The sequence below is a fragment of the Aotus nancymaae genome, unplaced genomic scaffold, assembly GCF_030222135.1.
Source record: "Aotus nancymaae isolate 86718 unplaced genomic scaffold, 86718_ANA_hifiasm-v0.15.2.pri h1tg000022l_1, whole genome shotgun sequence".
Lineage (NCBI taxonomy): Eukaryota > Metazoa > Chordata > Mammalia > Primates > Aotidae > Aotus > Aotus nancymaae.
In genome coordinates, this window is record NW_026988435.1 from 46,746,292 (window position 1) to 46,773,753 (window position 27,462).

General features: G+C 60.0%; 2 protein-coding genes, 1 long non-coding RNA gene and 1 other non-coding gene across 4 annotated transcripts; 2 read left to right on the forward strand and 2 right to left on the reverse strand.

Annotated features, from left to right (window-relative positions):
• Positions 1-968: 968 nt before the first annotated feature.
• Positions 969-2,446, reverse strand: LOC110567991 (small ribosomal subunit protein eS10-like). Its single transcript, XM_064379986.1, has one exon. The coding sequence runs from the start codon at positions 2,334-2,336 to the stop codon at positions 1,998-2,000; it is 339 nt and encodes a 112-aa protein (XP_064236056.1). The 5' UTR covers positions 2,337-2,446; the 3' UTR covers positions 969-1,997.
• A 625-nt stretch (positions 2,447-3,071) lies between these two features.
• LOC135276432 (small nucleolar RNA U13) lies at positions 3,072-3,175 on the forward strand. Its single transcript, XR_010343974.1, has one exon. It is a non-coding gene; the product is annotated as a small nucleolar RNA U13 (small nucleolar RNA).
• A 5,368-nt stretch (positions 3,176-8,543) lies between these two features.
• AIRE (autoimmune regulator) lies at positions 8,544-22,141 on the forward strand. Its single transcript, XM_012444701.3, has 14 exons — positions 8,544-8,672; positions 9,593-9,767; positions 10,012-10,146; positions 10,510-10,584; positions 11,348-11,461; positions 12,608-12,753; positions 12,936-13,016; positions 13,702-13,817; positions 14,250-14,349; positions 14,843-15,025; positions 15,975-16,096; positions 16,755-16,857; positions 20,200-20,262; positions 21,803-22,141. The coding sequence occupies exons 1-14, from the start codon at positions 8,544-8,546 to the stop codon at positions 21,881-21,883; spliced, it is 1,623 nt and encodes a 540-aa protein (XP_012300124.2). The 3' UTR covers positions 21,884-22,141.
• Positions 21,886-27,404, reverse strand: LOC105711800 (uncharacterized). The gene is made up of 4 exons (XR_001106153.3): positions 24,492-27,404; positions 23,705-23,795; positions 22,434-22,561; positions 21,886-22,115 (listed from the first exon to the last, which is right to left on the reverse strand). It is a non-coding gene; the product is annotated as an uncharacterized LOC105711800 (long non-coding RNA).
• Between the last annotated feature and the right edge of the window lie 58 nt (positions 27,405-27,462).

Genomic DNA, 27,462 nt, shown 5'->3' on the forward strand with positions numbered 1-27,462 from the left:
CTCAACATAAAACACGTACAGGATTTGTGTGCTGAAACTATGAGACACTGTTATTAAAAAATCAATGAAGGTCTCATAAAATAGAGAGGCATACAATGTTCATGGAACAGAAAATTAAGCATCATAAAGACATCAAGTTTTCCCAAATCAATATATAGATTTAATGTAATTCCTATCAGAATCCTAGCAAGATTTTTTAATAGTTGGAAACAAAATTATTCTAAAATTTATATGGAAATATCAAAGAAACAAGAATAGCTAAAACAATTTTGAAAAAGAATGGGCCAGGTGCAGTGGCTCACGTCTGTTATCCCAGCACTTTGGGAGGTCAAGATGGGTGGATCACCTGAGGTCAGGAGTTCAAGACCAGCCTGACCAATATGGTGAAACTCCATCTCTACTAAAAACACAAAAATTAGCCAGGTGTGGTGGTGTACCTGTAGTCCCAGTTACTCTGTAGGCTGAGACAGGAAAATAGCTTGAACTGGGGAGGTGGAGGTTGTAGTGAGCCAAGATCACACCACTAAACTCCAGCCTGGGTGACAGAGAGACACTCAAAAAAAAAAAAGAAAGAAAGAAAGAAAGAAAAGAAAAAAGAAGAATGAAGTGAGCTGGGCTTGGTGGCTCACACCTGTAATCCCAGCACTTTGGGAGGTCAAGGTGGGTGAATCACGAGGTCAGGAGTTTGAGACCAGCCTGGCCAACATGGTGAAACCCCATCTCTACTAAAAATACAAAAGTTAGCCAGGTGTGGTGGTTGGCACCTGTAATCCCAGCTACTCAGGAAGCTGAGGCAGGAGAATTGCTTTAAAACTGGAAGGCAGAGGTTGCAGTGAGCCGAGATTGTGCCACTGCACTGCAGCCTGGGCAAAAGAGTGAGACTCAAAAAAGAAAAAAAGAAAGAAAGAAAAAGAAGAAGAATGAAGTGAGGAATCAGTTTACTAGGTCTCAAGATGGATTATATAGCTACAGTAATCAAGACTGTGATGTTGGTAAACAGACAGGCACATAGATCAATGGAATGAAACAGAGAACCCAGAAATAAACCCATACAAATGTTTTTTCATCAATTAATTTGTATTGTAAATTCACATAACATGAAATTTACCATTTTCACCATTTGAAAGTTTAAAATTCTGTGGCAATTATTACACCCTGATATTGTACGACAGTCCCCACTGCCTTAGTTCCAGAACTTTTCCATCCACTCTAAGTGGAAGCCGCGCCCCTGGAAACCACCTGTCTGTTTTCTGTCTCTACAGACTTGCCTGTTCCGTGAATGTCACACAGATGAAATTGTACAATATGCGGCTCTTTCATGTCTGGCTCACGCAGCATCACGTTTTTGGGGTTCAGCCACATTGCAGTGTGTATCAGTACTTCATTTGTACTTAGAGCTGAATGATGTTCCTTCCTGCGCTCACAGCACATTCTATTCATCCATTCCTGTGTGGATGGACGTTTGGCTGTCGTCAACGCTGCTGCTACGCACACCTGCGTCCAAGCTTCTGCTTGAAGACCTGCTTTCATCTCTTTTTTGGTATATCCCCAGAAGTGAAATTGCTAGATCATATAGTCATTCTGTATTTAACGTTTTGAGGAACTGCAAAAGTGTCTTCCGCCGCGGCTGTGCCGCTTTCGGTTTCCGTCAGCAACTTGTGAGGGTTCCAATTGTTCTACATTCTCACCAAAGAAACAAGAATAAAACTGATTTTCTGTTCTTTGATAATAGCCATCCTATGGGGTAAAGTGCGATCTCACTTGAATTTTTTTTTTGAGACAGAATTTTTTTTTTTTTAGCTGTAAGTTTATTCAATGCAAAATAATCCTCTCCAATTTTACTGAGGTGGCTGACCACATCCACGACCAAATCCGCCTCTAAACTGGAATTCGGTTGCTGACCCGGCCCCCGCCTCGGCTTTCTTGTGGGCACCAGGGGGCACAGCACTCCGTCTGTGGGTATCTCTGTCGGCTTCCCCTCTTGTGAGTCTTGCAGGTCACTCGCCTTCCAGACCTTTAGGCCGAGGCCTGCCAGTCTCTGGACGGCTGCGGCGTAGGGTGGCAGGCACGATCTCTGGGGGCAGATGGAGGTAATCACGGAGATACTGGATACCCTCATTGGTGAGGTACCAGTAGAAATGTCTCCAGGCAAACTGTTCCTTCACGTAGCCTTGGAACTTGAGAGACTGCATGGCCTTCGTGACATGAAAGTTGGGCATGTTCTCGTCTGCCAGCTCCGGGTGCTTAGGCATGTGGACATCCTTCTTGGCCACCATGACTCCCTCCTTAAAAAGGAGCTCATAAATGGCAATCCTGTTCTTCTTAGGCATCAACATCGCGGCGGCTGTAGGGTCCGGGTCTGGGGCTAGAAAGACTTGAGACAGAATTTTTGCTCTGTTTTTTTTGAGACAGAGTCTCCCTCTGTTGCCCAGGCTGGAGTGCAGTGGCGCAATCTCGGCTCACTGCAACCTCCACCTCCCGGATTCAAGCGATTCTCCTGCCGCAGCCTCCTAGTAGCTGGGATTACAGGTGCACGCCACCACGCCCAGCTAATTTTGTATTTTTTTTTTGTATTCTTTTTTTTTTGAGACAGAGTCTTGTTCTGTCACCAGGCTGGAGTGCAGTGGCGCAATCTCGGCTCACTACAACCTCCACCTCCTGGATTCAAGCGATTCTTCCACCTCAGCCTCCTGAGTAGATGGGACCACAAGTATGTGCCATCATGCCTGGCTAATTTTTGTATTTTTTTTTTTTTTGAGACGGAGTTTCGCTCTTGTTACCCAGGCTGGAGTGCAATGGCGCGATCTCGGCTCACCGCAACCTCCGCCTCCTGGGTTCAGGCAATTCTCCTGCCTCAGCCTCCTGAGTAGCTGGGATTACAGGCACGCGCCACCATGGCCAGCTAATTTTTTTTGTATTAGTAGAGACGGGGTTTCACCATGTTGACCAGGATGGTCTCGATCTCTTGACCTCGTGATCCACCCGCCTCGGCCTCCCAAAGTGCTGGGATTACAGGCGTGAGCCACCGAGCTTGGCCCCTTTTTTTTTTTTTTTTGAGGGAGAGGGTTTCGATCCTTTTGTAGTTCATGACCATGATGATTGGGTGCTCACACGCTTGTGTGAGATGTGCTACCCCTGAACCTTGTCATGACGTTGGCACATTACCCGTCTGACCTGAAAAAAAAAAAAAAGAGACAGGATTTCACCATGTTGGCCCGGCTGGTCTCAAACTCCTGACCTCATGATCCATCCACCTTGGCCTCCCAAAGTCCTGGGATTACAGGTGTGAGCCACTGCGACCTGCTGAATTTTTGCTCTTGTTGCCCAGTCTGAAGTGCAGTGGCGCCATCTTGGCTCACGGCAACCTCCACCTCATGGGTTCAAGGCATTCTCCTGCCTCAGCCTCCTGAGTAGCTGGGACTACAGGCACGCGCCACCGTGAGAGACAGGGTTTCTCCATTGTTAGTCAGGCCTATCTTGAACTCCCAATCTCAGGCTATCTGCCCGCCTTGGCCTCCCAAAGTGCTGGGATAAGCGCGGTGGCATAAGCCACCACGCCTGGCTTATTTATTTATTTATTTTGAGATGGAGTTTTATTCTTGCTGCCCAGGCTGGAGTGCAACGGCGAAATCTTGGCTCACCGCAACCTCCGCTCCTGGGTTCGAGCGATTCTCCCACCTCAACCTCCTGAGTAGCTGGGACTACAGGCACGCGCCACCATGCCCGGATAATTTTGTATTTTTAGTTGAGACTGGGTTCCTCCATGTTGGTCAGGCTGGTCTCGAACTCCCAACCTCAGGTGATCCGCCCGCTTCAGCCTCCCAAAGTGCTGGGATTAAGGCCTGAGCCGCCGCGCCCGGCCTCATTTGGTTTCAGTTTGCACTTCCCTGGTGGCTGATGCTGCCGAGCATCTGTCCTTGTGCTTGGTGGCCATGTGCCTGCCTTCTTTGGAGACATGTCTATTTTAGTGCTTTGCCTAGTTTTTAATTGGATTGTCTTAAGAGTCCTGTATATGTCCCGGATATTAGACCCTTATCAGATATGTGATATTTTAAGTACTCACTTTCATCCATCTTCACTCTCCTGACAGTGTCCTTATTGTATAAACATTTTATTTTTTCGAGACAGAATTTTAGCCTGGTGGCCCGGATTGAAGTGCAGTGGCGAGATCTCGGCTCCCTGCAACCTCTGCCTCCCGGGTTCCAGTGATTCTCCTGCCTCAGCCTCCTGAGTAGTTGGGATTACAGGCATGAGCCACCACACCTGGCTAATTTTGTATTTTCAGTAGAGACAGGGTTTCACCATGTTGGCCAGGCTGGTCTCGAACTCCTGACCTCAAATGATCCACCCGCCTTGGCCTCCCAAAGTGCTGGATTACAAGTGTGAGCCACTGTGCCCGGCCATCAGACTCCTTTTATACAAGCAGTAATCCGTTCATGAGGGCAGAGTCCTTGCGACCTAATGACCTCCCAAAGATCCCACCACCTACTGCTATCACCCTGGGGGTGGGGAGATAACATACGAATGTTGAGGGGAGACCAGCGTCCTCCCCCATAGCAGGTGGGCTTCGGGGGGCAGAGGGCAAGGCTCCGTTCTCCCAGGGCCTGTCCACCAAGAGGGACCCCGCCCACCAGCTGGGCCGTTTGGTAATTCTGCCAGGCAGATGGTGAATTCTGCAAAAAGGAAGAGAATCTCTGTCACTACTGTCCCCTAGCTCACTGAGAAGAGCGATGCTGTCTGACACATACCCACTGTGGACCGGAGTGGAGAGGCCAGACCAGGGAAACTGAGGCACAGCCAGCGGGGCAGGTTTGAGGCAAGAGGAGTGGGAGGGGAGAGAGCAGGGACCCCACCCTCACGCCCTAGGCTGGGCAGGGGTGTTTTGGAGCTCACCGGTGCTCAGCGCTGCCTCCCAGACCTGGACACCCATGTGGAATGGCCAGCCCGCCCTCAACAAGCAGAGGCAACTTCCTCTCCACAGTGGGTAAACTGAGGCCTAGTGAGGAAGCTGGTGGCCAGGAGGGTTCTAGGGTCCTCACAAAGTGTCCTTCAGAGACCCACACCTCCCCCGATGCCACACTACCTGGCCAGGCTGCAGGAGCAGGGCCTAGGCCCTGCCCAGAGCTCCACGTCACCCAAGGCCATCCTGACTCCGGCTGCTGGCCTCTGGGAGCCTGGCACTTCCGGGGAGCCACAGGGGATGGAGCCTCCACCTGCAGCAGGGGAGCAGGCACAGAATCCAGGCTTGTTTGAGGCGCCAAGGCTGAGGCCCCTCCAGCCCCTGCCCTGCTCTGCCATTGGGACCTGGCTTCTCCCGAATTCTTCATGCATCACACGGGCAGGGCCCGCTGTCTTTGCAAGCTGGGAACACCTGATGTGACCTGGGCACCCGAGGGGCACCCAGCACAGCAGGAGCCTGGACCTGGAGAGCTTCTGTCCTCCGTGCATCAAAGCCTGAGTCATGGTCCTGCCCCTTAGCAGTGTGGATGGCACCAATCACGATGAGACCTAAGGAGACCATTCTGCCGATGGAGTGAGCAGAATTGCAAAGCTCTCAGGGCCCAGCCCGGGCATGCCAGGCCTGCAGGCGTCCTAGGGCACAGCACGGATGTGGGAGAAAGGGCTGCTGAGCCCGTCTGCTCCATCTGAGGACACCAGGCCCAGGGATGGAGCCCAATACTGTCCCAGAGCTCTGCTGCCCAGGCACCTCTTGGGGAAACTGAGACTCAGCCCCACAAAGGCATCAGTCGCACTGAAGACAGGGCCAAGCCCCTGACCCCTCACTCCCCTCCAGGGTCTGTGTCACCAGGGCCTCCTCCAGAGAGCCTTGGCGGCTCCAGATCACCCCAGGGCAAGGGGCTGGGATGGAAAGCCCCACAGCATGGTGGAAAGTCCAGAATTCTACAGGGGCCTCTTTGTCAACCTCCATGCAAGAGGCTGGGTGACGCCTGCCCACGGGGGTCAGGCCCCAGCCCAGTGACACAGGTGCACCCGCAAAGATTTCAGGTCTTTTAAAAAAAGTGAAGTGCAGGCTTGGGTGTTGCTTTTCGGTTTTTAATTCCCCTTGACCTACCTCTGGGCTAAGGCTTCCACTAACCCACTTAACCACCTGGGGCGAGAAGAGCCACCAGGTTGCAGGGAGTGACTTCAGGGCAGGGCGGCCTCACAGGAGAGAGGGGAGCCGAGCTGCTGGGAGCAAGTTGCCGGTCATCCCAAAGCTGTGTGCGCCGTTCCCTGGCACCCCGGGACCTTTCCGCATGGACAGTGGAGCCCGTGGGTCTGAGGGTTGCCATTGAACTTGATGTTAGTGAGCCCTCCCCTGGTGAGACCCCTGACCACGGAGGAGCAAGGAGAACGGGGTGTTTCGAGGGCAGGCAGGGGCCCGTGCAGAGCTGGGCTTCTGTGCAATTTTGGCTTGCGCTTATTCTAAATATTTTTGCCATAAATACAGAACTCCAGGGGAGAGGGCAGGAAACCTGGTGAGCCAAGGCCTGGCCCAGCTAGGGACAGGATGTGCCTCTCAGAGCGGGCACCTGCAGGGCGGTCCAGGAGGGTCTTCTCTCATGGGGTCTGCAGAAGGCACAGTGCAGGGAGTGAGAGAGCACACTCCACACACCCAGACATGGGCATCGAGAGAGCCCTGCTCCCAACGCAGAGCTCCTGGGCACTCCACACACCCAGACACGGGCGGCGAGAGGGCCCTGATCCCAGCGCAGAGCTCCTGGGCACGCCACACACCCAGGCACAGGCATCGAGAGGGCCCTGCTCCCAGCTCAGGGCTCCTGGGGCACGCCACACCTCAGCCAGCCTGTTCCAACCCCGACTCCGCACTGCCTGACACTCCACAGCCACCCTTGGCTGTCTGAGATGGACCCCTCCCCGACAGCTCCCCACAACAACCCCAGCACCTGAACCCAGGCTGACCACCTCAGCCGCCACCTCTGGCCCCACCTTCCTCCCCAGGTTTGTTATCAAGCACCCCCGGAGTCTTTTCTGGAGGAATCTCAGCACGTGCAGAACATTCAGGGGGACGCTGGGGCTGGAGGCAGAAGGAGAAATTGAGACCGAGCCCTGGTCCAGAGGAGATGTGCGCGCTGCTCCCCATCCCGGACTCTGGCTGCCCAGCGACCAACGGCACACCTGCCCACGCGGGAATCTTGGTGGCATCTCTCACTGCGTCAGTCACCCCAGCCCAGTGCTGCCCAGATTCAGGCTTCCTGGTACCTTTGTCACTCTTCAACCCTGACGCATGCTGGGCAGGTCGCTTCCTTCTCAGGCTCAGGGGGAACACTGTGTGCCGAGTCCTTCGTGGTTCTCCGCAGGCTGCACACAGGGCCTGCCTCGCTGGCTTGACTGCACAGACAAGGGGTCTGTGTTACCAAGCCCTCCCGCTGAGGCCAGCCCCCTCGAGGCCATGCCTGCGGGGCCGCCATGGGTTCAGCATCCTTGCAGGCCCCAGGCCTCTGCATCTGCTCCTGCTTTACTGGGGGCACTGTCCCCACCCACGTCCACCTGGGACCCCCGTCTCCTGTCCACTGCAGCTCCTCTCTGGGACGTCTTCCCAGATGCCCCTGAAGCTCCTGTCCAAGCCGCAGTGTCCCTCAGCCTCTGTCACTGGTCCTAGGAAGACCCCTCGGGAGCTCACACTCAGGGCCACGCTCAGGGCCACGCTCAGGGCCTCCGCCGTGGGGCCAGCTGCCTTCCTTCTAAAGCACCTGGGGGAAGGAAGTAGGGGGTCAGTGGGAACCTCCATCCCCAGGCGAATATACCCCTTTTGAAGATGAGGGAACCGAAGCTCAGAGAAGGAAAGGACTTGCCTGGCGTCACACAGCCAGCCTAGGGTGGCGAAGTCAGGAGCCTCCCCGGCATCGCCCAGGGCTGCCTAGGGCAGGACACCAGCCCTACAGTCTCGTCCATCAGACTGGGACCCTGCATCCGGCTCCTCCCGCAGCCCCAGGCGGACCCCCGAGTGGGGCTCTCAGCTTGTGTGGAGGTACCTCAGGGACGCCACCCCGATCCAGCCTCCATGGAGGCTCTTGCAGGCCACTTGGAGGGGCCAGTGCACCCCGGCAGCCCCTGTCAGGCCCCTGAGCGCCGAGCCTCCCCACCGAGGGCAGCTGTCCTGCCTTTGCCCCATTCCAGCAGGGCCCTCGGAGAGGCAGGATGGGGCCACATTCCGGAAGCCAGAGGCCTTTGAGCCCCGCCCAGAGCAAGTCTCAGTCCCCAGCCCCCAAGGCAGCTGCCCCGGTGGGTGAGTCAGGCTGGGCGAGACTTCCCGGGAGTGAGCGAGGGAGAGCAGCGCCCCCATCACACGGAAGCGTCCCCGCCGCAGGGAGGCTGAGGCTCTGGCCCTGATTGGGCACCGGGCAGAGCTGCCTTTGCGCTTTGCGTGGTCGCCGGGGTATAACAGGGGCGCGCGGGGCTGGCAGGCAGGGGACACGGGTGCGCAGCCGGCGCGGACGCCCCACGGGCCCGCCGGAACCCGAGGCGAGGAGAGGGACTGCCAGCATCCCGGGACCCCCGCCCAGCCCCGAGCGGACCCCATGGCGGACGCGGCGCTGCGCCGGTTCCTGAGGCTGCACCGCACGGAGATCGCGGTGGCGGTGGACAGCGCCTTCCCTCTGCTGCACGCGCTGGCTGACCACGACGTGGTCCCCGAGGACAAGTTCCAGGTGGGCCCCCCCGCCCTCCCCTGCCCCCAGGCCCCGCAAGTCAGGGGTTGTCCCCGGGGAAGCTCCAGAAGGACCGCGCCCCGAGCCTCCCAGGCCCGGCAGGGTGGCTCAGGCCTGTGATCCCAGCACTTTGGGAGGCCGAAGCGGGCGGAACACCTGAGGTTTGGAGTTCGAGACCAGCCCGACTAACGTAGAAACCTCATCTCAACTAAAAATACAGAATTAGCTGGGCATGGTGGCAGGCGCCTGTGATCCTAGCTACTTGGAAAGCTGAGGCAGGAGAATCACTTAAACCTGGGAGGCGGAGGTTGCGGTGAGCAGAGATCACGCCATTGCACTCCAGCCTGGGTAACAAGAGTGAAACTCCATCTCAAAAAAATAAAGGCCGAGTGCAGTGGTTCACACCTGTAATCCCAGCACTCTGAGAGGCCTACGTGGGCAGATCACCTGAGGTCGGGAGTTTGAGACCAGGCTGACCAACATGGAGAAACCCCTCTCTACTGAAAATACAAAAAAACTTAGCTGGGCATGGTGGCACATGCCTATAATCTTAGTTACTTGGGAGGCTGAGGCAGGAGAATTGCTTACCCAGGAGGCGGACGTTGCAGTGAGCCGAGATCGCGCCATTGCACTCCAGCCTGGGCAACAAGAGCAAAACTCTGTCTCAAAAAAAAAAAGTTGGCTCCCTTCCCCCAGCCATCCCCACACCTCACCCCCAAGCCAAAGGAATGGCCTCCAGGACAAGTTTCCCCAGCCCCCACCCTCCACGCCCTGTGCCACCACCTGACCCCACCACAAGCCGAGGAGATGGGCGTGGAGGCGCCTCTGCGTGGGAGCGCCCCCCTCTAGCCATGGTGGAGACAGAAGGGCTGCAGGGTGTGGGTGACCATCGCAGGGGACCTCATGCCACCCCACTGCAGGAGACGCTTCGTCTGAAGGAGAAGGAGGGCTGCCCCCAGGCCTTCCACGCCCTCCTGTCCTGGCTGCTGACCCAGGACTCCACAGCCATCCTGGACTTCTGGAGGGTTCTGTTCAAGGACTACAACCTGGAGCGCTATGGCCGGCTGCAGCCCATCCTCGACAGCTTCCCCAGAGGTGGGTGCTGGTGGTCCTGGCTGCCGGGGGGCCTGGGGCAGCTGCTGTCACCTGCTCAGCCCAGCTGGACTGGAGCCAGAGTGGTGTTTGGGGAGCCCGTGGGTGATGCCCCAGGATGGGCTTGGATCCCAAGAGGCAAAGGGCCCAGGCCTCACCCACGTGGCCAGGGTGTCCAGTTCTGGGGACCAGCCTCCCCTGCAGAAAACTCTGAGGCTGGGACCCTGCTTCTGTCCCTGAGCTGCAGATGTGGACCTCAGCCAGTCCCGGAAGGGGAGGAAGCCCCCGGCCATCCCCAGGCTCCCCACCAAGAGGAAGGCCTCAGAAGAGGCTCGAGCTGCTGCGCCAGCAGCCCTGACTCCAAGGGCCACCTCCAGCCCAGGTACCCAGCAGGGGAAGCCAGCTGGGGGCTCCAGTCTTTCCTGGGAGCCTGCGCCCCCTCCCCACCCGGGCTCCCACTCACTGGGGTAGAGCCAGCCTGCCTGGGTACTGCCCCACACACTGGGCCAGCCTCTCAGCTCCTTCCTGCCTGAAGGCTGAGCTCCCCAGGGCTGGCAAAGTAGGCACGCGGGTTTTATTTGCTTCTACTGAGGGGAAACTGGAGTCCCGCAAAGGGAAGGACCCACGGGAGGCCGGGATACCCAGGACTGGACCCCACTCCACACCCTCCCACCTCGGGCCCCTGCCCACCAGCACTTACCCCCACCGCGAGGGAGGCCAGGCTGCCCCCAGCTCCCCCATTCAGGCTCTCAACTGAAGGCCAAGCCCCCCAGGAAGCCAGAGAGCAGCACAGAGCAGCAGCGCCTTCCGCTCGGGAACGGTGAGCAGGGCCCGGGGGAGTGCCTCCCTTCTCCCTGGTCAGGGGCAAGGGGTCAGGGGTCAGAGCAGGGCCTACCCCCTGAGGGCCTGTCCTGGGGACTGGGAACATGCTGGCCTGGCATGCAAGGGCCATCCCAAGGGCCTGAGCGGCACCGCCAGACCCAGAAAGGGGACACCCTGGCTCCAAGCATGATCTTGCCAATCACCTCCGCCCCCACTGCAGCCCGGTTCTGGGACCCCCTTCTCAGGCACCCCACCTCTGCCCGTCCACTCCCTATCCTTCAGGATGAGTCCAGACACTGCTTCCTCCAGAAAATCATCCCTGGCCCCCAGCTGCACGCAGACTGGACCCCTCCCATTTCCCTCTCATTCCTTCCCAGGGCACTGGACTCCAGGGACACCCTGTGCCCAGCGCTGTCCTCCCTGAGGGCAGAGACTAGGAACTCTGTGTTCCTCCCAGCACAACACAGGGCCCATGTCATGGGGGGCCTGGTGATTAGTCATTCCTTCCTATCCATGCGCCAGCTCTGCTGACAGTGCCACTCCAGCACACACACACGAGTGCACACATGAACACACACATTCGTGTGTCTCTGCACTTACCTGTGGGCTGTCTGCACATGGCAGGACTGGGTCCCCTCCTCGGCCTGCCCCGGCTGGAAGGAGAGGCCTCTGCAGCCAGGTACCGCCTGCTCCTGGCAAGGAGGAGGTGCTCGGGCACGGTCTTCCCCACGGGTGACCCTAATGGGTGGTCCCTTTCCCAGGGATTCAGACCATGTCAGCTTCAGTCCAGAGAGCTGTGACCGTGTCCTCCGGGGACGTCCCGGGAGCCCGAGGGGCCGTGGAGGGGATCCTCATCCAGCAGGTGTTTGAGTCAGGTAGACGCTGTGGTGGGGAGGGCGGCTGACGGGGAGACCCAGGCCCCAAGATGGAAGAAGGACCCCGCCCTTTGCACCCTCGTGGTCCCACAGCAGACAGAGCTGTTGCTCAGGTAGCCGTAGTTTCTGCCTGTGGTTCTTCTGACTGGAGGAGAAGGGTGGGCACTGACGTCCCCTGTCGGGGGGTCTTCTGTGAGGCCGGCGGTCCAGGCCTGCATCCCAGCTCGGGGTGTGCAGCACTCCCATCACCTCCATCCATCCGCAAGGCCCTCCTGGGCCATGGGGTTGCATCCTTAGAAAGTTCTGCTGGTGCTGATGAGGACCTCCAGGGGGTCTGCACTCCGACCAGGACGGCCTGCGGCGCCCTCGCCCCCATACCCTGGCCAGCCGCCGACCCCATGCAATCACCAGCACCACCTGACCAGGGCACAGTAGGGCTGCTGGCGGCAGGCCCACCGTGCCATTGGGGCATTTGATCTACGGTCCCTGCACAGCGTCTCTTTGGTGCTGGACACGGGCTGGGGACACCGAGGGCAGCCAGGGCCCTGGTGTTGCACCTCTGGGAGGGCTCCAGGGCCACTGTGTTACTTCCTAAGGCTGTTGGACCAAATTGGCACAAGCTGGAGGCTTAAAACAACAGAATGCCAAGGTCCAGGCGTCCCGGCCGCGCTCCTCTGGAGCTTCGAGGGGACAGTGTTTCCTTGTCCCTCCCAGCTGCTGGTTGTCATGGGGGTGCCCCGTACCCTTGTTCCCGGGCTCAGGACCCTACCGCTCCAGGCTCTGCCTCTGCGGTCACACAGCTGTCTCCCGTGTGTCCCATTTTTGTAAGGACACCAGTGATTGAACTTATGGTCCAGTGCGACCTCATATTAACTAATCACATCTAGGAAGACCCCAGTTCCAAGTAAGGTCACACTCTGAGGTTCTGGGTGGACATGAACTTTGGGGGACACTATTGAACCCCCTTGTGCAGACAGCCCCAGGACAATCCTCGGGCCTGAGTCGCCGGCGGGCGGGGGCGGGCTGGAGGAATGCAGGCTGGGGAACTCCACCTGCCCCTGTGAGGCCCCAGCCCAGGGCCTATACCACCACCAAGGCAGGTCCTGCTGGGTGGGTGAGGCGGGACCAGCCAGCATCTCCTCCCAGGGAGCTCCAAGAAGTGCATCCAGGTCGGGGGGCAGTTTTACACTCCCAGCAAGTTCGAAGATCCCGGTGGTGGGAAGAGCAAGGCCCGCAGCAGCGGTGGCCTGAAGCCTCTGGTTCGAGCCAAGGGAGCCCAGGGCGCTGCCCCCGTAAGCACCCACCTGTCCCTGGGGAGCCCGGCTCCTGGTATACCCCCACCCAGGAACAGTGTGGCCTCCAGGGCAATAGCTCTGCTGGGGGCTGGGGACTGCTGCCGAGACGCCTGTCGCCACAGCCACGTGCACCCCCGCTGCCCAGGCCGCCCCCATTGCTGACGCTCTCTTCCTTGCAGGGTGGAGGTGAGCCTAGGCTGGGCCAGCAGGGCAGGGTTCCCGCCCCTCCGGCCCTCCCTGGTGACCCCCAGCCCCACCAGGTAACGCCCTAGAGCACAGGAGGGCCCCTGTCTGCCCCGGCTCTCCTCGGGCAGGTCCTGCTGCCTCTGTCTTGTCCCACGCACTCAGGGACGAGCACCAGGGCCCGAGCCCCTCCCCACAGGGTAGAGCTCTTTTTCTGTAATAGACAGTGTTTTCTCCTCATAATGTACAATTATAATATTATTTTAAATAAGTCAGAGAAAATGAGGTCCTTTCAGGTGTGCCCAGGCTGTACCCCGACGATCTCTGATAGGCACAGTGACCAGCCTAGCCTGGGTGTCTGGGAGGCCCCTGAAGGCATAGCAGGCACCATCCAGGCAGGGCACCAGGAGGGTGGGGCCGAGGGCGGAGGGTTCAGCAGGCGCTGAGGTCAGGAGGGGCTCCCTGGGCCTGGCCCCGCTGCCCCGAGAGGAAGGGCGTGTGGTGGGGGTGTATAGCTCCCGGACCCCTGGAACACAGCAGCCCTCGAGAAACTGGGTTTTCTTCCCAATAAGGATGGCAGGTGTATGTCAGAGACGAGATGGACAGGAAGCAGGGGGTCAGGGTGGAATTTCAGGCCCCAGCAGCATGGGGGCAGGGCGGAGCCTGGGGAGCTTGGGCCCCCAGAGACTGTGGGGAGCCGTTTCGGGGAGGAGGGGGCTCTCAGGAAGGTGCTGCACTCCAGCCCCCTCTTACCCGTCCCAGAAGAACGAGGACGAGTGTGCCGTGTGCCGGGACGGCGGGGAGCTCATCTGCTGTGACGGCTGCCCTCGAGCCTTCCACCTGGCCTGCCTGTCCCCGCCGCTCCGGGAGATCCCCAGGTGAGCCAGCAGCTCTGCCAGTGCAAACCGGCGTCCCGCTTCATGGCCACCGCCACCTGCAGACGCTGAAGGGAAGCCATTCCCCTTAAGGAAACAGGGTCGGGTCCCGGGACATACGCAGTCAGCTTGGGGAGGCCCCTGGCAGGGCCCAGCCCTGAGAGGCAGGCATGGCCACTGCACTGGAGATTCTGGGGTTCATCAGAGAAGTACGCCAACAGGACCTTGATCACGCTGGCCAGGGCAACCCCACATGGGCAAATGTCCCCTGCTGGGCTCTCCCTGCCAGAGTCTCTGCCCAGCTCCCCGCTGTGCCTTGGTTTCCCCTCTGTAAAAGAACTTGGTGCTCTGGAGCCCTGGGGCCCCGTCCTTGGGTTTGGGGATCTGTCACCCCCTGTCTTGTACTGTATCTCTGACTGGTGGACACATGAGCAGTGGGACCTGGAGGTGCTCCAGCTGCCTGCAGGTGACAGTCCCTGAGATGCGGCCCCCGACAGAGGAGCCCCGGCCCCAGGAGCCACCCGTGGAGACCCCGGTACGGCCACGCCCACTCCAGGCCCGGCCACCCCTCCTGTCCGCCTGCCCCCTGGAGTCCTATGGGACAGGCCCACCCCAGCCATAGCACTGTCTCCCCCCAGTGCCCAAGCCCGGTCCTTGTGGTCTCCTGCGGCGGAGCCCCCATCAGGGTTCCCGCCGGCCTGAACCCAGCTTCCGGCTGTGGGGCCTGCCCAGGGGAGGCAGGGTGAGCACTGAGAAGGCCCCAGAGCTGTGCTCCTCTGGCTGCTGCTGCGAAGATAGCAGGGACCCCGTGCACGACCCGTGCAGACCCAGTGTTCCCTCCCACAGCCCTGAGGGCCGGGCGTCGCTGGGTGAGGATGGAGGACCACAGGGCCAGGAACTGCCACAGGCCTTTCCCACCCAGCGTGGTACCCTGCCACCCGGATTTCAGGGTCCCAGCAGTCACCAACTGCCGGGTGGTGCTGGGCAGGTCCCCGCTGCCCCTCTGAATGCTGACCCTTGGGTTCCAGCTCCCCCTGGGGCTGAGGTCGGCGGGAGCGGAGGTGAGGGGCCCACCCGGGGAGCCCCCAGCCGGCATGGACACGGCTCTCATCTACAAGCACCTGCCAGTCCCACCTTCCGCAGCCCCCCTGCCAGGGCTGGATCCCTCGGCCCTGCACCCCCTACTGAGTGTGAGCCCTGAGGGGCAGCAGGTGAGCCGGGAGTGGGGGTCAGGGTGGGAGCCCAGGATCTACAGGGCTGAATTCACCTGAAACAGAAGAAGAGGGAGGCACAGGGCCTGGGGCTGTGGGGGGAGCATGGGGGGCTGTGGGGGCAACATGGGGGGCGAGTGGAGGGTTGTGCGGGGAGCGTGGGGGCTGGTGCGGGGAGCGTGGGGGGCTGTGGGGGGCTGTGGGGGGAGCGTGGGGGGCTGTGAGGGGAGTGTGGGGGCTGGTGGGGGGAGCGTGGGGGGCTGTGGGGGGCTGTAGGGGGAGCGTGGGGGGCTGTGAGGGGAAGGGGAGGCTCCCGGACACATCCTCTCATTGCTCCTGGACCCTCACTCCAGCTCCTGGCCCTGGGCATCACTGCTTCCCGCACAAGGCAGGACAATGAAGGGAGGATGACTCAGTGCCAGTGGGAGCCCACCTCGCCCTGCCTCATCCCCCCAACCATGCCTCATCCTCACTCTGCCTCATTCCCCCATCACACTTCATCCCCCCACTGCACCTCATCCCCTCCACCCCCGACCTTCATCCCCCCGACCACGCGTCATCCCCCCCACCTCACTTCATATCCCCCCACAGCTCTTCATACCTCCCACTGCTCCTTACCCCCACACCGGGCCTCATCCTCCCCACCTCGCCTGATCCCCCCACTGAAGCCCTGTGGGCAACGCCCTTCAGGAGACCCCCAGAACTCAGCCCCAAAGGAGGCTGGCCCACCAAGCAGGAGAGAGGTTGGGCTCCTGGCTTGCGGGTGGCAGCCTGAGGGTGCCGGTGTGGCCCCTGCCTCCTGGGACCGGACCGGTCCCACTGTCCCACAGTCTCTGAGCAGCATCGTAGGCTTCCCACTCATGCTTAGGCCCCCGTCCATTCCTAGGGGGTCCCAGGGGAGAGCGGGGAGGCCACCCCCGTCCTGACCCCTCACTATTACCTCCTGCAGCATCCGGCTCCTGGCGCGCGGTGCGGGGTGTGTGGAGATGGCACAGACGCGCTGCAGTGTGCTCACTGCGCTGCCGCCTTCCACTGGCGCTGCCACTTCCCGGCGGGCGCCCCCCGGGCAGGGTGAGTGAGTGCGGTTCACATGGAGGCCCCAACCCGCACCCTGCACCCCACACCTCCCACCCACACCATACACTCCACAACCACACCCCACCCCACCCTACACCCCACCCCACCCCTCATCCACACCCACACCCTACACCCCCCACCCCCACCCTACACCTCACCCCACACCTCATCCACAGCCACACCCAAGCCCTACACCCCATCCACACCCTACACCCCATCACAACCTACATCTCACCCCATACCCCCACCCTACACCCCACACCCCCACCCTACGCCCCCCCACCCCCACCCCACCCCACACCCACAGCCCCACCCACAGCCCCCCACACCCCACACCTCCTATCACCCCCACTGCACCTCATCCCCCCAACCATTGTGCCCCATCCCACACCCCGTCCTACTCACCACTCACACCCACACCCCATGCCTCCCACCAGCACTCACACCCCATACCCTATACCCCACCCACACCCTACACCTAACCCCACACCCCCACCCACACCCCACACCCCTCCATATACCCCAGACCTCTTATCCCCCACTCACCACCCATGCCCACACCCCACGCCTCCCACCAGCACCCACACCCCATACCCCTGAGGGTGCACTCCTGCTCCCCACAAGACTGGCAGCCCCTCCTCTTCTGCCTCAGGATAGGCCTTCGATGCAGATCCTGCTCAGGAGACGTGACCCCGGCCCCTGCGGAGGGGGTGCTGGCCCCCAGCCCCGCCCACCTGGGCCCCGGGCCCACCAAGGTCAGTGCCACAGGGACCCTGCATGTGTGCCAGTGGGGTGGGGGTGCGGACCCCTTGGGTTGCAAGTGGGGAGAGCACATCTCAGGGCAGACCCTGGGTGCCAGCTTCGAGGGTTTGTGCCACACCCACCGACCATGTGCTTATTATTTGTAGAAAATATTTTCCCTTCTTGGCCCGGCGAGGTGGCTCATGCCTGTAATCCCAGCACTTTGGGAGGCCGATGTGAGCAGATCATGAGGTCAGGAGTCCAAGACCAGCCTGGCCAACACGGTGAAAACCCGTCTCTACTAAAAATACGAAACTTAGCCGGGCGTGGTGGCTAAATTTACAGGCGCCTGTAATCCCAGCTACTCGGGAGGCTGAGGCAGGAGAATCGCTTGAACCCGGGATGTGGAGGTTGCAGTGAGCCAAGATTGTGCCACTGCACTCCAGCCTGGGCAACAAGAGCAAAACTCCATCTCAAAAAATATTTATATATATTTTCCATCAAACGAACTCTTTTTGGCAGCTTAAATATAGTCAAAAAGGAGGCTCCCCCCAAGGGTTGGTGACGGTGAGATCATGGTTGGCTTGGAGGCCCTCACAGCACGGGCCTGAGAGTCTGCCAGGGCACCCTGGGTGGGGTGAGGGGAGAGCAGGAGCACCCGGCCTGCGGGAGCAAACCCCACCCTGCGTGAGCAAACCCCGCCCTGCGTGACCCCTCCGGGTTGTCTCACCCCCAGTACTCCCTGGGGCCAGGATCCACCCCATTCTGTGGCTGGAGCCCTCCCAGAGAGGCAAAGTGACACCAGGTCCAGCCAGTAGCTTCCTGTCCTCCCACTCTGGTGTCAGAGAGGGCCCAGGTGGTGGGGAGACCCGTGACTGCTGGGGTGGCCGGGCTTGCCCTGGAGCTGGGTGTGGGGGAGGTCCGAGTCCTTGCTGCATGAACCTCCAGGGGTGGTGGCCTCTTGCCTTGACTGTCCCTAGCAGAGGGCCCCTGAGGAACCTTTAGGGATCCTGGGTGATTACATGTCCCACCCGCTCCATGTGGCTCCTGCTCCTTCCCAGCTGTGCCTCCACCCTGTATACACTGTGTGGGTGACAGGCCACCCAGCATGGTACTCCCCAGGAGGGTGACAGCCCACCCCGACATGGTACTCCCCAGGAGGGTGACAGCCCACCCCGGCATGGTACTCCCCAGGAGGGTGACAGCCCACCCCGGCATGGTACTCCCCAGGAGGGTGACAGGCCACCCCGACATGGTACTTCCCAGGAGGGTGACAGCCCACCCCGACATGGTACTCCTCAAGACGGTGACAGCCCACCCCGGCATGGTACTCCCCAGGAGGGTGACAGCCCACCCCGGCATGGTACTCCCCAGGAGGGTGACAGCCCACCCCGGCATGGAACTCCCCAGGAGGGTGACAGCCCACCCCGGCATGGTACTCCCCAGGAGGGTGACAGCCCACCCCGGCATGGAACTCCCCAGGAGGGTGACAGCCCACCCCGGCATGGTACTCCCCAGGAGGGTGACAGGCCACCCGGCATGGTACTCCCCAGGACGGTGACAGCCCACCTCGACATGGAACTCCCCAGGAGGGTGACAGGCCACCCAGCATGGAACTCCCCAGGAGGGTGACAGGCCACCCCGACATGGTACTTCCCAGGAGGGTGACAGCCCACCCCGGCATGGTACTCCCCAGGAGGGTGACAGCCCACCCCGGCATGGTACTCCCCAGGAGGGTGACAGCCCACCCCGGCATGGAACTCCCCAGGAGGGTGACAGCCCACCCCGGCATGGTACTCCCCAGGAGGGTGACAGCCCACCCCGGCATGGTACTCCCCAGGAGGGTGACAGCCCACCCCGGCATGGTACTCCCCAGGAGGGTGACAGCCCACCCTGGCATGGAACTCCCCAGGAGGGTGACAGCCCACCCAGCATGGTACTCCCCAGGAGGGTGACAGCCCACCCCGGCATGGAACTCCCCAGGAGGGTGACAGCCCACCCCGGCATGGTACTCCCCAGGAGGGTGACAGCCCACCCGGCATGGTACTCCCCAGGACGGTGACAGCCCACCTCGACATGGAACTCCCCAGGAGGGTGACAGGCCACCCAGCATGGAACTCCCCAGGAGGGTGACAGGCCACCCCGACATGGTACTTCCCAGGAGGGTGACAGCCCACCCCGGCATGGTACTCCCCAGGAGGGTGACAGCCCACCCCGGCATGGTACTCCCCAGGAGGGTGACAGCCCACCCCGGCATGGTACTCCCCAGGAGGGTGACAGCCCACCCCGACATGGTACTCCCCAGGAGGGTGACAGCCCACTCTGGCATGGTACTCCCCAGGAGGATGACATCCTGCCCCGGCATGCAGACTCTGGCCTGGCATGGCACAAGCCTCAGACCAAGCCCTGCCCTTCGGGGCTCATCTGGAATACTGTTCCCTTCCTTCTGGAAGCCTCCCTCCGTGTGTCTGGGGGCCCAGCCATGCCTAAAGCAGACGCCCCTCCCCACCCAGGTAGTCTTCCTGTGGCTGCTCAGGCAGCGGTCCTCATCACTGACCTCCTGGGCTCTGTCTCTGAACAGCAGAGGCCTCTTTCTCTTCACTGCGATGTGAAATGTGGCACCATGTTAGAGGAAAGGTCCTGCTGGCCTCAGCCCCTCCCCAGCCTGCGCCCTTCCCTGGGGAAGGTTGTGTGTAGCCCCCGACCCCGTCTTGAGTAGGTCTCCCACCCCGACAGCATCCTTAAGACAAGGGTGCATCCAGGGACTCTCCCTCCAGACCCAGCAGCGCGCCCTCAGCCAGGCAGGGCTGCAGAGCCTTGCGCTGCCAGCGTTCACCGGAGTGGAGGAGCTGACGTGTGGCTGTTCTGGGTTACAAATGGGCGATTCCAGTAATACGGTCTCCTCTCTGCAGGGACTGCCCGCCTGGGGACCTCCCCAACTCTGACCACTCACCCAGGGCATGGCTGGCCCTGGTGGTCCTTGCTGGGGGCGGGGCTGGCATGGACCAGGCACTTTCCTCTCTGGGCCTCAGGCTTCCACCTCAGAGTGGGGGCTCCTTGCTGGTTCCCTGAGTCCCCTCGTTTTCCCAGGTGGCCGTGCAGTATGGAGGCTGTCTGGGGGCCTTGGGCAGCTGGTTTCCCCAGTGGGCAGGACCCTGGGCGGGCATCCCCAGCCTCCTCATGCCCACGCCACCTGATGCCCCTGCCCCCAAAGGAGCTGGTGTAAGAATTCCCATCTCAGTGGGGGGAAGCACTCCCGAGGCCCTAGGCCCTGTGGCCTCTGTGGGGAGTCCTGCTTCTGTGTCCCCCGAGGGCTGTGGGAGTTGGGCTGACCTCTTCTCTTTCCTGGGTTCCAGGACGACACTGCCAGTCAGGAGCCCGCTCTGCACAGGGATGACCTGGAGTCCCTCCTGAGCGAGGTAACTGACGCCTCCCCTGGCCTCCGAGGCACCTGCCGTTCCTCCACTTCCCTCTCCCACCTCAGCCGCCACCCAGGCTCTCCACTCTGGGCATGCTGAAGACTGCAGGCCCCCGCCGCTCCTGAGCCACGGAAACTCAGGCTGTCTCTGCTCCACCCACCACCAGGAGCCCAGTGCTGCTGAGCCCCTGGCGCCCTCCACAGGTGCCCCCAGCCCCCCACAGGAGCCCAGTGCTGCTGAGCCCCCGGCACCCCCTACAGGTGCCACCCCAGCCCCCCACAGGAGCCCAGTGCTGCTGAGCCCCCGGCACCCCCAACAGGTGCCACCCCAGCCCCCCACAGGAGCACCAGTGCTGCTGAGCCCCCGGCACCCCCTACAGGTGCCCCCAGCCCCCCACAGGAGCCCAGTGCTGCTGAGCCCCCGGCACCCCCCACAGGCGCCCCCAGCCCCCCACAGGAGCCCCAGGGCTGCTGAGCCCCCGGCATCCCCCACAGGAGCCCCCCAGCCCCCCCACAGGAGTCCCAGTGATGCTGAGCCCCTGGCAGCCCCCACAGGTGCCCCCCAGCCCCCCCACAGGAACCCCAGTGCTGCTGAGCCCCTGGCACCCCCCACAGGTGCCCCCCAGTCCCATCCACAGGAGCCTCCCCGTCCCCTCCCCCCGCAGGAGCCCAGTACTGCTGAGCCCCCCCGCGCCCCCTCCCCCGAGCACCTGGACCCTGGCAGGCAGAGGCCGGAGCACCAGGCTGGCTCAAGATCCACTCTCCCCTGGGGAGGGTGAGGTGTGGAGCAGTGGGAAGGGCCCAGCCCAGACCCTGTCCCTCCGTCCCTCTGAGAGCTGCTTGCCCCTCCCTCTCAGGCTTCTCTAAGCTATGATGGGGAGGTAGGATCTGGGGAAAGGTGACTTTAAAGGGCTCTGTTTTTGACAAGAGGACAAGCTCCTCCAGCCTCCACATGTTCCCCTCAGTGTCTGGCGTGGCATCTGGGGGTCCTAGCTGACCACGGGGTGGGGGTCCTGCCCTGTGCAGTAGCGTGGCCCACATACCCTGATGGTGCCAGTGTTGAGAGAGCCCCAGGGCCTGGGAGTGGGCAAGGGGATCCGGTGCTGGGTAAGGGTGCTGCCCCTCTGGACGGGGTCCCCGGATATACCTGGAGAGAAGAGGGGCGGGCTCACAGCCTCCCTGGGGCTTATTCTGCTGGCACCGTGGGCCCCGCGGCCCCATCCTATGGGAGCTTCGGGCTCCTGAGCAGAATGAGAAGCAGCTGGACCTGACCCCCCACCCTGAAGGAGCCACCCGAGGCGGCGGAAGTGCCACGGGGTAGTGCCACGGGGTAGTGCCACAGGGTAGTGCCACGGGTTACGGGGTGTGGTGAAATACACAAGATGGGTCCTCCCCAGACTGGCCTGTGCCGTGGGGCCTTGGGCCTGTTTCCCCACCTTTGAATTAGAGGAAAGGTTGTACGGTGATTTCTAATGAAAGCCACGATCCTGTGGCCGTCGCAGGGGCACACCCGGAGTTCTCGCTGTCGCTCTGTTCCACAGCACGCCTTTGATGGCATCCTGCAGTGGGCCATCCAGAGCATGGCCCGCCCGCTGGTGGAGGCGGCCCCCTTCCCCTCCTGACCCCGGACGGCCAGGATAGCCGGTGGCCTGGAGCTGCCCTCCCTCCCACCGGGCAGCAGACGGCGCTGAGCTCCCCTCACGCCACACAGCTCTGATCAGAGGGTGCCGAGAAGGACACCTCCTCCCTTAGCCCTGGAAGCCGGCCAGCTTGGACCAACAAGAAGGGGCGGCACTGCGTCTTGTCCTCGGCTGCAAACACAGCCCTGTGTTGTGGGGACAGCAGCCATCACGCCTGGAAATTAAAACCTGTGGTTTCGAGTTGCTTGTTGGGGGGGCATTTGTTTGGGGCGTTCCTACACCTGGTGCCTGAAGTGTTCGCCATGACGGCTGGAAGGGAGCCTGCCTAAGGGAGGAGCAGTGCCCGTGGGTGGGAGTCACACTGACAAGCCCACAAGGCTCTGTCCCCTGCCTCCCTCTGCCCCCCAGCAACACCCAAGCCCTCGCTGTGGCCCTAAGGTGCTGCGTGGTCCAGCCCCACCCCACCCCGCCTCCACCCCTGGCTGTGCTCTCGGCTTCCCTCTGTTCCCCAGGCAGCCAGGCTCGTTCCTACCTGCCGGCCTCCACATGGGTGTTCCCTCTGTCTGCACGTTCCTTCCCCTGGGGCTCTGAGTCTGGCTTCTCATCATTGACATCTCGGCTCCAACGTCATCTCCTCATTCATTCATTCATTTAAGAAACCTTTTTTTTTTTTTTAAGAGACGGGGTTTTACCATTTTGGCCAGGATGGTCTCGATCTCCTGACCTGTTGATCCACCCACCTCGGCTTCCCAAAGTGCTGGGATTACAAGCGTGGGCCACCTCGCCCAGCCTAAGAAACCTTTATTGTACAACTTCTGTACCCTGAGCATTTTCCTGGGACTGAGGGGGTGCCTGAGGGACATTCTGGTGGGAGAGGTGGATCACAGAAAGAAGGAGGGTGACCTTGGACGGGGTAATGCTGCAAAGCAGGGCAGGGCAGGCTGTGCGTGTGCTGGGGTTGCAGGGACCCCGTGGAGGAAGAAAGGAGCTGGAGGTGTGCCAGCAAGTGCAAAGGCTGAGGTAGCCTGCATGGCAGGAGTGCAGGTGGATGCCAGGGATTAGGGCACAGCGACCACGGTGGGGGGGCATGGACAGTGCTGTGCCCTACCCTGTTCACGGCACCTGCCACGGCTGGCAGCCTCTGCACTGGCTTCCATCTCCCTAAGGACAGCAGCTGGGAGGGAAGGACCCTGTCCGGTTCTTGGCCAGAACCCGAAGGCCAGCTCGGCTGGTCAGTCAGCGTCGGTGGAAGGAGATGGCGGAGCTGTCATAACTCCCCCACCCACAGGGCTCCCGGCGCAGCCTCCCCAGGTGAGAATTCTGAGACCTGGGGTCGGAGAGTAGCTGCAGGTCTCTCCACGCATGGGTGCCAGTGTGAGACCCCGCCCAGGAAGGAGCAGTGACTGGGGTGGTGGCGAGGACTCACAGTCCTTGGTCCCTTGGGGCCAGGCCCTTGGGAGACCCTCTGCACCCCTTTGCCGGGCACACAGCCTCCCAAGGTACTGAGGGCCTGCAGATAGCGGGAAGGCAGCCCCTGTGAGGGACGGGTGGGGCGAGGCCCACCCAGGATAGCCGGGGCCTGACCAATGCCCCAGGGGAAGGGGAAGAGCCCAGGATCTCTTTGTTGAGTTCTGTGAACACAGAGGGCCTCCGCCAGCTCACATGCTGGTGCTGTAGGAGCAGGTGGGCAGGTGTCCCAGGCCGGCCTGACCCTTGGGACAGCTGAGTGGAAGAGCAGGAAGTGCTGCTGCACGAAGGCTGCAAAGCTGGACTCAGGGACGTCCGCCAACCAGCAGCGCTCACCTAAGAGCTCCCTGTGCCGTCCATCCGGATCAGACTTTGGTAGATGTGTTCTTTAGATCTGTCAAACGTAAATGAGCTGGTGTCTCCTCCCCTGTGCAACGAGAGAGATCGGCTCTTTATTTCAGTCTAGGCAGAGACAGAAGAATGTTGAATGAGAGCACAGTTAGGGTCCTGTCTGGTTCTCTGCTGCCCAAGAAAAGAACTCTGCTGTCCAGGCGCTGCTTGGCTTCCTATCCCAGCAAAGACTGCAGTTTTATGGCCTTTTTCACCACCTTGTGGCTGGCACTGTCACACACCTGAGACAGATTTCAGCCTCCCTAAGAGACTAGAGAGAGGAACAGGTGTCGGATACTCATAGGCATTGAGACCTACAAATGGCAAGCTTGTGAGTGGCCCAGCTTTGTTGGCCTACAGACTTTGGTTTGATGCCACTCAGGTGCCAAATGAGAACCTTTGCTGAGATGCAAATAAACTAAGAGAATGTTTTCTTGAAAAACAAACAAACAAAACAAAAAAAGGAGTGAACGTGGTGGATCAGCACCCAAGAGGGAGCCACCTTTGTGTCCATGGGCCCACGTGGTGGGGCCTTGGCACCCAGGGTGGCTAGGGCTGCCCAGGGCGATCCAGGATGCTGCACACACACCGCCCATCAGGTCCAAACGGCCCCCACTCCACAGCTTCTCCCTCCACAAACGCAGCCTGGCCATGAAGTCCTCTGGCCCTGTTCCCAGGCACGGACCCAGCCTTCCCCCTCAGCCCAGTGCTCTGCTGACACCTGGGGTCTCACCTTGGGGGCCTGGGGACCCCATTTTCATCAGAACTGCTCTCCAGACAGGTCCCGGAGGACCCTGCTCCTGTGCCCAGCATGCCCTCCCGGGGGCCTGGCAGTTCCCACCGCACTGACGTCATTGTCCTCAGACTCTGTCGCTCTTCTCTGGGATGTGGGCCCTGAGGTCCTGCCCTCCCGTCATCCACCTGCAGAGGGCTCTGGGGGCTCCTCCACCAGCCGCATTCAATTCCCTTAGAAATAGCCAGGATTCTGCTCAGAGGTGTGGGTGGGCGGACGGGGGCAGAGGACGACTCCCCTCCTTCCACCGCTAAACACTGGGCTGAGGACCAGGCAGGCGGGGATGGGGCTTTTGAGGGCTGTCTTTCCCTACTCTCCATAAACGCCTGTCCATCTGGCGTTTTAAATCGTAAAAAAGTAATTAGAAAATGGCCAAGAGAATGACTGCCTCTCACTGGGCAGCCGCCCCCCGCCCCCCGCCATCCCCCGCTTCGCACTCCTCCGGCCGCCTGCCTTTAGACACCAGGCTCATGCCTGGAATCCCACTACTGTGGGAGACTGAGGTGGGAGGATCACTTGAGCCGAGGACTGAGACCAGCCTGGGGAACACAGCGAGACCCCGTCTCTACTACAAATTAAACAAAATAAGCCAGGTGTGGTGGCACACTCCTGTGGTCCCAGCTACTCAGGAGGCTGAGGTGGGAGGATGCTTGAGGCCAGGAGGCCAAGGCTGCAGAGAGCTATGATTACACCACTGCACTCCAGCCTGGGCGACCGAGTGAGACCCTGCCTCAGAAACAGTACCCCTCCGAGGAAACCCATTCCTCAGAAACGGTACCTCGCCGAGGAAACCCATTCTCATGTAGAGTGACAGCCACTGCTGAACGACTGGGGAAGCGCATGGCCTCCTCTCTGTTCCCTGAAAGCACAAGGCCCTCGTCCACCAGCTTTTATATGTCCGTTTAGTCACTCACTGCTGTCTCCCCTCTGGACCATCTGCACCAGGGGCGGCCAGGTCCATGTTGGTCACAGGGACCCACCCAGGGCCAGGCGCACAGCACAGTGGGAAAATAGTGGCGGATTCAGTGAATGAGGGCTTTGAAAAGAAACTGTTTGCCCCCATAACTTGTTGCACGTGTCTGTTTAGCCAACCCATTCAGCACAGGGCTCCTGCCCCAGCCCCTCCTCCTTCTGATGGTCAGGCCAGAGGCAGGCTTCCCAGCCCGTCAGAATGGCCACCCTGCAGGCTGTAACCCTTTATACAAAATAAAGCTCTCCTTTCCAAATTTATCATTGTATGATTTTTTGTTTTTCAGTTAACAGGGGCATGATCTTCCCCTCCAAGCAAGAAAGAAAAGATGCTTCTTTTGAATCTGACCAGTCTGAAAGAACAATGGTCCTGGGGGTTTCCCCAACAAACCGCTCAGCAAGCTCACCCTACTCTAGACTCAAAGACCTTAAGCCCCCGTCCCGTTCAAAACGTCTGCCTCTCAGTCACGGGCAGCAGAGAGCCCTAAACACGAACGAAAGCCCCAGCATGCCAGAGACCCAGACAAACAGAAATCAGTTGGCATGGATGAAAAAGAGACTTGGAAGGGAGGAAAGCACATTGAAAACGAAAACGAAACTAGCAATAGTCTTAGATGGAGCCTGTATTCATGAAACAAGAACAGGACACTATGAAAAAGAACATTCAGAAGAGGACAACAGCAGCTCTTGGAAATCAAAACCAGGACAGCAGAAATGAAAAGCTGGATATGGGGTTGAAACATCAAGTTAAGGAGAGCTCTGTGAAAGCAGAGCAAAAATGAGTTAGAAAATAGGAAAAGAAAAGCTAAGAAATGTGGAATATTGGCCTGGGAAGCCCAAGGTGTAAAAATTAGGAGTTCCAGAAAAGGTAAAGGGGAAAGTTGTTGGTAGGAAGAAGTTGTTGGTAAAAGAGGAAGAAGGAAGAAGCTGTTGGTAAAATAACTAACTTGTCCCAGAGACAAAGCATGAACTGCTAGGTTGGACGGAGCCAGTGAGTGCCCAGCACAGTGGTGGGAAGTAAACCACCCACAGAAGGCACCCCCTGTGTGATTTCACAACACTTGGGAAAGCACTTCTACAACTTCTGGAAAGAAAATACCAGGCCATAAACAAAGGAACCAGAATGACTAATGTCTCAGTGCCATGCTGGAACCAAAGGAAAGTGGAATAGGCCTTCAGGATGCGTTGAGCAAACCAGCTCTAGCTTTAAAGTCCATATACGACGATGTTTTCTTTTTTTAATTTTGATGGAGTCTCACTCTGTCGCCCAGGCTGGAATGCAGTGGTGCGATCTTGGCTCACTGCAACCTCCGCCTCCCGGGTTCAAGCGATTCTCTTGCCTCCTGAGTAGCAGATGCATGCCACCATGCCCAGCTAGTTTTTGTATTTTTAGTAGAGATGGGGTTCCACCATGTTGGCCAGGCTGGTCTCTACCTCCTGACCTCAGGTGATCACCGCCCTCAGCCCCCCAAAGTGCTGAGATTACAAGCATGAGCCACTGTGCTCAGCCTGTTTTTCTTTTATAGTAGCCATCCCAACGGATATGAGGTGGTATCTCATTCTGGCTAAACCACATACGTTTAAGATTTATGTGCACGAGCCCGCCCCACGATGAAGCTGTAAGAAAAGGGAGACAGGTCGGGCGCAGTGGCTCTCGCCTGTAATCCCAGCACTTTGGGAGGCCGAGGCGGGTGGATCACAAGGTCAAGAGATCGAGACCATCCTGGTCAACACGGTGAAACCCCGTCTCTACTAAAAATACAAAAAATTAGCTGGGCATGGTGGCGCGTGCCTGTAATCCCAGCTACTCAGGAAGCTGAGATAGGAGAATTGCCTGAACCCAGGAGGCGGAGGTTGCGGTGAGCCGAGATCGCGCCAAAAAAAAAAGAAAAGGAAGACAATAATGACCCAAAATGTCAGCACATGGCTGCCTCGGGGTAGA